The 9,101-nt window shown below is 32.6% G+C and overlaps 1 protein-coding gene across 1 annotated transcript; it reads left to right on the top strand.

Moving 5' to 3' along the window:
- The first annotated feature begins 572 nt into the window (after window positions 1–572).
- Window positions 573–8,778, top strand: LOC142355364 (uncharacterized). Its single transcript, XM_075407563.1, has 3 exons — window positions 573–743; window positions 7,807–7,909; window positions 8,587–8,778. The coding sequence occupies exons 1-3, from the start codon at window positions 577–579 to the stop codon at window positions 8,653–8,655; spliced, it is 339 nt and encodes a 112-aa protein (XP_075263678.1). The 5' UTR covers window positions 573–576; the 3' UTR covers window positions 8,656–8,778.
- The last annotated feature ends 323 nt before the right edge of the window (window positions 8,779–9,101 follow it).

Here is a 9,101-nt window from a genome sequence, read left to right as displayed (position 1 = left end):
TGTTTTAAACTCAAACATCTTTTTTTGTTATCTCTTCTTTTGGTTGACAATTTAGTCAAAAATGTAGATGAGCTCGGGTCGGAACATCAGGTGCGAACGCACATTATCGAGCTGCCTTGTTGTTCCCAAAAAATACACGTTCCTTTCGTTCTTTGGTGAAATGCAAGTTATTTGATTTTGTTTACCTTTTTTGTGATGGTAGTTTGACTGTTTCATTAATTTAAAAAAAACAGATAGACAATGAGTTTTAGTAGGAAGTTTGTTGATTGTTGTTTGTCTTGTCTCTTACGCTCCTTATTGGCAGTCGTCATCGGCTCTCTAATGAGTTTTTGCTTCGCTCGTGTAGTGGTTAGAGCTAAAGCGATTATACAAATGGATAAACCAATTTTTTCCGAACATAAAGTGATTTTTCGAAAGTTTTCTGTCTCTTCCTCGTTTGGCTGGCAATTAAGTCAAAAACATGGTTGATCGAGGGACGGAACATTATCTGCAAACGCACATTACTGAGCCTCCTTGTTCAAATTTAAAGTTCAAATTTGTTATCCCATAATTGCGATATATCGTAGGTACGAATTGATGGTTGGGCAGTCTATACCCGACTGGCAGATCATCTACACAATGGTGACGAGAGCTCTGATCATTATGGGCAGCAGTGTGAACCCGATTGTCTACTCCTTCATGGGACAGAACTTCCGAAATCACCTTGCAGAGAGTGTACAACTGTGGAGAAAAACTTTCACAAGGTACTTATTTACTAATATTTATTATATTTATTATATTTACTATTGCTGTTAATACTATTAATTTTGTTTTTGACATTTTATATTTAAAAACTAACTCCATTCTCTTAACTATCCAGTATTCAAATAATTTGACCATCAGTTAACATAAATTTAACTCAAAACAATAAAGTGAACATAAACAGTAAAATTATTGGGTCAGGTTTGGGTCCGAATAGATTTGGGTCCCGCTAAACTCCAGTAGCAAAAACTTGGGTCGAATTAAAGTCGAGATGACAACTAGAGTGGGCAAAAGTCTTTTCATGAACTTTTTGTGTGAACTTCTTGACCCCTTTTGTTCGAGTATGGTCTGTTTATAAGTCGCATCCTTCCTAATGATTTAACTGCCATTATTTGTCTTATTTTTGATTGACAGCTTTCATAATACAACATATCACTGCATTTAATTTTTTCTTAAATCTGAGAAATTTAAGTAAAATACCTAATGTTTATTGTTATAAAATGATAATTTGTTGATTATTTGAAGACAAATGGTGTCAAAGTAATTAAAGCCAATGGCTACAAACTGAAAACATAACAAAAGCATTATTTTTTAAATAAAAAAATGATAAGTACTGATTCGCTGAGGTATAGTAACAAAAAGCGAAAAGATCAACGGGCACGAAATTTAAAAAGACTATTGATAATAATTGACAACAAATTATGTCAAAGTCTAAAAACTTATGTGATATGAAATAAAGTTTCAAACTGAATGGCGTATGTTTTATTTGAGAGCCAAGAAATCCTTAAAATAATAAATGTAGGTCACTGGAGAACCAAAAATCTATAATATACGGTTAAAACGGTCTCAAAATCAAAAACCTTTTGTTGAAGGCGAAAACCACGAAATGTCGTTAAAAATGTTAATCGTGAATAAGTTAAACTTGTCAAAAGACCAAAAGGAGCAGCAGTCATCAACTCCATTTATGATTATCGGCAATATGACAACAGAAGGAACTGCAATTTAAACCACAATTCTCTAACATTTGAAACAGCCAATTATTGTCAAAGTTACTTTGAAAAATATAATATGAATTGAAACCAATCAGTAGCTTCAACTATACTCCATTGAAGAGACGATGAAACAAGGCACCACAAAAGGAAGCGATAGGACAACAAAAAACTGCTCAAATGGATAAGAACACTTTGAAAAAAATCATTAATCATTAAAGTTTTTTGGAAAAAAAAACAATATCATAGTCTATAAAATTAAGTTGCCAAACAAGTGTTCATGCAAGCGCAACCATGAAACACTCGCGCATAGATATGACCTCTTACAAACTTTTCGGAGTTGTTAAGGTGAAAATTTGGGAAAGTAGAGGTCAATTTGATACCAAAAAAATTTCCAATTTTTGCGGTAACTGTGCGAAACCTCTTTCTTGCGTGAAGAGCTGAATGAAAAAATTACAAATCTAATTTCTTTTTGTTGCTCTTTTTAATACTTCATTTTGACTAGAAATAGTTGACATTAAAATATTTGACATAGTTCACACAAAAAACGAACACGCTCAGTACAATTCATATTCTGTCAGTCGTATAACAAAAATGAAATAGGCCAGTTTTAGCCTCACTTGGCAATCGTTATCGCAATTTTTAAACGCCACAAGCAACTAGCATCAAAAACGCATTCACAGTAATAAGTAATGTAAAATATAATAATAATAATAATAATGTAATACCCTCTTTTCTTCTTAAAAATGGAGAAATTTTAAGAAATCAATAATTGTTTCTGTTTGTGAAAAACTTTGTTGATTTTTTTTTCTTTAAGTAAAAGAAATTGATTGACCACAGACGTTTCAACAAAAAATGTACCCCAGCAAAAAGCTCCTTCTAAAAGGGGGCTTGAAAAAAATGCAGTTTTCAATAAACCTTCTGATTTTTTTGGGATAGTTGATATTGAACGCGCTTCATATCATTTTTTAATCTTTGTTCGTCATTGTTCGTCATAATCGTTATTTTAAAGAAAAAACCTAAAATCTGAAAAAAAAGAGCCAACACGGAATGCGGATTTCAGAAATTGCTGATCACTCCCATTATCGTATGCTTACCATGATTGGCGATGGAGGGCTGTGCATTATATAACCACAAAACGGGGGGACTGTGCATCCCCCCCCCCAGATTTACATAGCCAATCTGTTTGCACTTCGAGAAATTCAATTTTTGTTACTTATCGATACTTTTTTGACAACGTTAATATGTCATCATCACAGCTAATTTGAAGGGATTTTTCTTCTCGATTACTGAAAAAAATAGATTGATAAAACTTTTCTTGCAGAAGAAAAATATCGAATTGATAAAAATACGCAATATTCAACTGCCGCTTACATTATATGAAAATTGTAATTTCTTACATAAGCGTTAATTTCAAAACTTCGGTGCATCATTATATTGTAAATGCCGTTTGTGATTAATTGACTTTGTGAGTGTATGAAATCCAGCGCTAGTGAAAATGGTAGACGTACCAAAATATAGAAATTTTATTGCCGACCAATCACAATTGAGAAAATAGAATGATTTGAGACGTTTTGCGAAGATTAGTTTATCCGCAAGTAAAGATTTTTTCTGAAATTGAATATTGATCTAGTTTAATTTGACAATTTTGAAAATGCTCATTTTTTCATTTTTCCATGTTTTGAAACTGAGGCAAGAAACATTCACAAAAATGTTTTTCAGTTTCGAGGAAAAGATTTATCAACCCCAGTCGAGGTTTCAGAGTTCAGCGGTAATAAACACTACGCATCGTAAGAAAAAAGTTGAATCGGTGAATTGACAACAAACCGTAAAAATAATCAAAAATTTTTTAACGCTATCCGGAACAGAACTTCCAAGTTTTTTACATAAACTTAGGGATGATTACATACAGGGGAACCGTTTCCTTTTAAAACAATTTTGGTAGGGTCAGTAAATTAACGCTTCAGGTTATGCTACATCACTCGACAGGTTCCGGCCTATTCGAATGTCTCTCAAACGCTAATTGTACTAATGCATTGTATTTTTTATACAGCGTTTGAAAATTCAAATTGTAAAATATGCGTATTCTAGCGGTGAAAAAAATCCGCAAAAAGATTTCTGCCGCAAAAATTTATACCTAAAATTGCTTGAACTGTTACAGAAATCCGTCGCTAACTAAACTATATTTCTATCAAATATTCATAGCTTCCAATTTTTAGCTGAAACCGAACTAGAAACTAATGCCCAATTTCTAACGGTATCAATCGGTTTGTCAAACCTACACCAAGTTCATCAAATACCCGAAATGAGCTTAACCTTTTTACATTGTAACCTTATTTAACATGCAGTATGTACGATATATCAATAAATACTCATTTACCACAAATTGCCTGTGCAATTACAACTTATATGGTGTCCGGAATATTACCCGACGTGACATTTAGACGGAAAACTCAAAAGTAGGAAATTTAGCCTAATTAATTGCTGAGATAATTGATTAAAGCAAACAATTATCTAACTCGCTAACACATTAAATTAACGCATTTGGCCATACCTCTCGGCACCGCCCCTGGCTCAGCGTCCTATGGGACTTGATATAAAACAATTACAACCGAACAAGAAATCACGAATTAACATGTTATTCTCGCATTAACATTTGTGCGTTCCCTAAATCTGATTGGTTAATGTCGCTTTTCCGCCTAATATTCCATTCGGCTAATTATCTTTTCGGCTGATATTCGCGGCACCAACTTATATCTCAACCTTGTGTTAATTTGTCATTATTTGTTTTTACATATTGATCACAGTCTGCATAATTGTAACGACCCCTCTTGAGGGGCGGGGGAGGAACTATATACTCAAATGAGTTTTTTTATTCAGACAATTTTGGCCGATCGATATATTCATCGTAGAGAATTGAGACTGGTATCATTAGAAAGCTTGTTCAGCGTAGAATATGGAATTATTTTTTTATTTTCGATTTTTACAGGGAGTTATCGAGTTTTAAACTTTTGAGATAATAAAGCGAAATCCGTTGATTTTATTCACATTTTCCGGAATTTATGACTAAAATTTTGCTAATTTTGCTAAAAAATGTAAAAAAAATTATACGAAAATGTTCTTGATTTCATTTTCAATGACAGAAAATTTTGTTGGCTTTTTTAATTTAATTTTTTTTCTTCTGGCTAAATTCTGGCTAAATGTTTTAAAATTCAGACTTTTTCATCAAAAACAGCACGAAATAAACTTCTGTAGTTCACTTTGATGTCTATTTTGTAGGAAGAACACACACAAACACCGCTAACACAATTTTTGTAGACTCAAAAAGGGGCGAATTCTACTTCAACTTCCGTTGCGAGTGCTCCGCAATTAAAGCTTTGCCGTTTTTTGCTAACTTTAATCCTTGATTATCAAAAACGCAGCATTTATTTTTGATTTTTTAACTAACAAAATATCTATATCTATAAGATTTGGAAAATTCAGTTTTCTTAATGGACGAACAACATTAGCAGAGCTAGTTTCGGACCAATCCTGAATGGTTACAATCCAAAGTAATTCCAATTGTAATCAGTCCTTCTTTTTTATGAAAAAATTCGATCTTTTTTAAATATTAATTGAATAACAGAGCATTTCAATTCAAAACCCGCTAGTGATAGGACCGATTCGCTTGCTAATTTAGCCCCAAATTTTTGTATTCAGTTTATTACTTGAAAGCTTACGGTCATTTTGACTTTTAAAAATATTTGATTTTTAAATAAATAATGACTTATTGAAATCTGCCTCCATTTTTCTCGTAATTTGGCCAACTTTTAGCTTAATGTCAGCAATGAAAGAATGCTTTTTTCTCCCAAATTTAAATTTAGTTTTTATTGCTGTTTTACAACTTAAGATATAGTTTTCTGGCTTTGATAGTACTAGTTTTCACTTTTTTATTTTCAGGTCTTTGCCCATTTTTCACGTTTTCTAGTTTTGTCACATTATCACGCTATTGACAGTTCTTATATCTCATTGGCGTTCAAGCTTTCAAAAAAGCACAATCAATAATATTGAAATCCTTATAGATATACACTCTGGTTTTAACGGGTTTGACAATACATTCTCGAAACATTTAATTTTCTTTTTTTTCTTCAACTGTCGTTTTTACTTTGTCTGTTTGGTCGTCTGAAATTTCATGTACAATGACCTAATTTCATTGTTTTTTGTGGAAAAACAGATGGACCGGTCTTCTCACTTTAGTAGATAGCTGATGGCTTTCGTGATTTTAAAAATAATTGTTTTCAAAAACAAAAAAAAACATTTTCTAACTTCGCAATTTTGTTCCTCTTTTTGTCTGTTTGTTACCTAATCTCGTTAATTACGAGCCGAATATGACAGAACTGTTTTCAAGGGAAGGTGTCAGAGGGTTTGGTCTCATAAAATCTAAAGTCTTTAAGGAAATCGTAATAACTTTACTGGCTTCGACACGGGTTTTTCACAAAAAAAAACTAAATTAAATTTTGTTTTCTTGTTGTCATGTTTTGCGTTCTTTTTGTAGACGTAAGATATATTCTGGATAATTGCAGGTCTCAAGGGTTTCATTTAGAAGAATAAATGAATCTATTTAATTTCTTCATTTTGTCATTAATGGTTTTTATATTTTTGGAAACAATGTTTTTTTTTGAAAAAAAAAACAAGTATTCATTAATTTAGCATTTTTTTTCTTCTTTATCTACTTGTTAACTGATTTCATTAAAGATAGGTCAAATAATACATTATCGATGTTCAAAGAAAGTGCTATCGGACATATTTTGAGGGCCAAAGTATGGCTTTACGGCTTCAAAAGCGTTTTCAAACAAAAGATTAAAAATTTAGAATTTAGCACAAGCTCTTCACGTGAGTTAAAATTAACACGGTGACGTTGCCGTTTCAAATCAAGAATTGAAAATGGTTTCAAAATTTGCAGTTGCAATTATATGCATGGTCATTGTCCTTCTGACCTCTATAGAAGCAACAGGGAAGACAGGTTGTATGACAGATGAAGATTGTAAGCCCGGGAAGTCTTGCAACCCCGGGAAGATTTGCGTAAGACGTCGAGGAGCTGCAATCAAGCGACAGTTTGGATGCATGGAAGATTCCGATTGTGATGAGGGATCATTTTGCAGCGATTTGAAAATTTGCATAATTTGGGAAAGAACGTAGAGAAGCACCCCTTTACAAAAACTTTGAGATAAAACTTGAGTAACTAAGTGTATACAGTTAAATTCCTGATTATTCTGAAAGCATGTAAACTTTAAATAAACGGATCATTTAAAAAATCATTTTTTGGTGCAGTAGGATAGCTATAATAAACAGGCTGACTCTCACGACTTTTCGGTTTGCTCATTTACTATAAAAACTATTAATTGGAAAATTTATTCTTGAACCAGACAGCATGAAATCATAATATAAAATTTAACTGATATTTTGTTTGTTGTCTATTTGTTGTTCTTTTTGTAACCGCATAAAAATTGAATACCGACAGTTTCTAATTCTCATCTCTAGAAACATTGGTAATCGTAAACGTATGGGATATTTAAATTATTCTAATGGTTTTCATTACTTTGAAATTAAATGTTTTGTAAGAAAAAGTAAGTAGGTTTCTCAAAAGTACTGTTTATGTTCTTTATTGTCTAATTGTTTCCAAGCCTTATTATGGACTGATCCCATATCTTTTCTGGTGAATTACAAGTTGATTTGTTTAGTTTCAGTTTTATCTGACGCTATTTTGACTTTTGTTATCAAGTTTTGTTTTTTTAAAACGGACATAAATTTTTTGATGTAATTAATGTTTGTTGTTGTTGTTTGGTTTTTCTGTTCGTATTGACTCGCTTTCTTAATATTGGCATATCTCAGGAATCTAATCCATCATTTTTTTTACTCCACTGAAGTATCTTTTTGTTCATACACCAATTTATTTTGAAAAATACTTGATTTTTTGGGGTTTTCTATCTGTTCCTCAATCGCACATTACCGAGCCTCCTTGTTTGTAATAGATAATGAATTGGTTATTTTCCTAGTTATCTCAGAAGTGAATTTTAACTAATTTGTTAATTTGTAGGTTTGTGGGGAGAGGGAGGCAACACATGAGTGCTAGGTTAAGTGTTACCCTGCAGCAGCAACAAGCACCCGGACCCAAAACACCAACTACTCTATCCACAAAGGTAAACAAACGGAAACAAACAACTAAATAACCCCCTATCTTATACGATCTTGCAAGATTCTTGCAGAGGACCGTTATCTTGTCAAGAAGACGGCCAACTGGCAAGATCTTGCGAGAATTCTTGCACATTTTTTGTTATTTTAAAAGATTCTTTGCAAGATCTAACTGTCAGCGATGGATTAGGGAATGCAATGCAAATGTATTATTCGTTTTTGTCCTGCAAAGAACCTAGCGATATCGAACTAACAAGTTTTGGTCTCGACCCGCGAATTGAGGAATTGAACCGGCCGTAATTGTAACATATTGCGCGCTCCAAGTTAGATAGAAATTGTCTATATAATTCCCAATTCTTCGTTTTCCTCGATGAAATTTAATGGGCAAACTCTCTTTTATTTATAGATGAAGGAACATAATTCATAGAACTAAATTGAGATTTAAAATAATCAATCACAAAACTATGGCAATAACATGTGCACATATATACAATTACGCAACCAGGAGCACATGTTATGTTAACACAGTAACGTGATACATAACAAAACACCTCAATTCTAACTGGGGGTTCTAAATCAATTGGGGGCAAAATAGATTTTTTTACTTCAACCTAAAAAGGATGCATTAACAAAACTATTGAAAGACAAAAAAGAAATGATTTTTTGAAAATGTGTGCTTTTTCAGACAACAGGTGGTGGCAATGGAATAGAGGGCGCTCTGGGAAAATCCCCCATGGCTTCAGTCACAGTGTGAACAAACAAAAACAAACAAATAAACGAAATTTATCATCCCACTATTGTGCAGATTCTAATTCTACTATTTCTATTTCAAAGTGAGTCGATATCCATGACCAAACATAGCATAACTACTCTTATATTACACACATGGTCTTCTCCATTAAAATTATGAACATTTTCAACAAATGTGAATCAAATATAGCTCGAAAAAAATTCAATTAAAGTATCGTCGATAGGTGGTCAAAATATAGGAGTAAATTGAAGAAACTGTGATAAGATGTCTTTGCGCTAAATCAGAGCATAATTTATTCATAAAAATCTGCAAAATTGCTGATATTAATCAGCAGCGTGCTTTCAGCGTAAATTACCATTGTTGTATTCTTGAAAGCTGATGACTTAACTTTAACTGATTTAAAAATTTGTTCATTTCCGGTCAAACTTCAATTGGCACTTTGCATATGT

The sequence above is a fragment of the Convolutriloba macropyga genome, unplaced genomic scaffold (genome assembly GCF_964194025.1).
Source record: "Convolutriloba macropyga unplaced genomic scaffold, txConMacr16.3 SCAFFOLD_4601, whole genome shotgun sequence".
NCBI classification, from domain to species: Eukaryota; Metazoa; Xenacoelomorpha; order Acoela; family Convolutidae; genus Convolutriloba; species Convolutriloba macropyga.
The sequence above is the reverse complement of the archived record's forward strand: the minus strand, read 5'-3'. Positions and strand labels throughout refer to the sequence as shown.

Coding starts and splice junctions, on each gene's coding strand:
- LOC142355364 (XM_075407563.1), top strand. CDS start 577: ATGGTTGGGCAGTCTATACCCGACTGGCAGATCATCTACACAATGGTG. Junction 744..7,806: donor TGGAGAAAAACTTTCACAAG/GTACTTATTTAC, acceptor GTTAATTTGTAG/GTTTGTGGGGAGAGGGAGGC. Junction 7,910..8,586: donor CAACTACTCTATCCACAAAG/GTAAACAAACGG, acceptor GTGCTTTTTCAG/ACAACAGGTGGTGGCAATGG.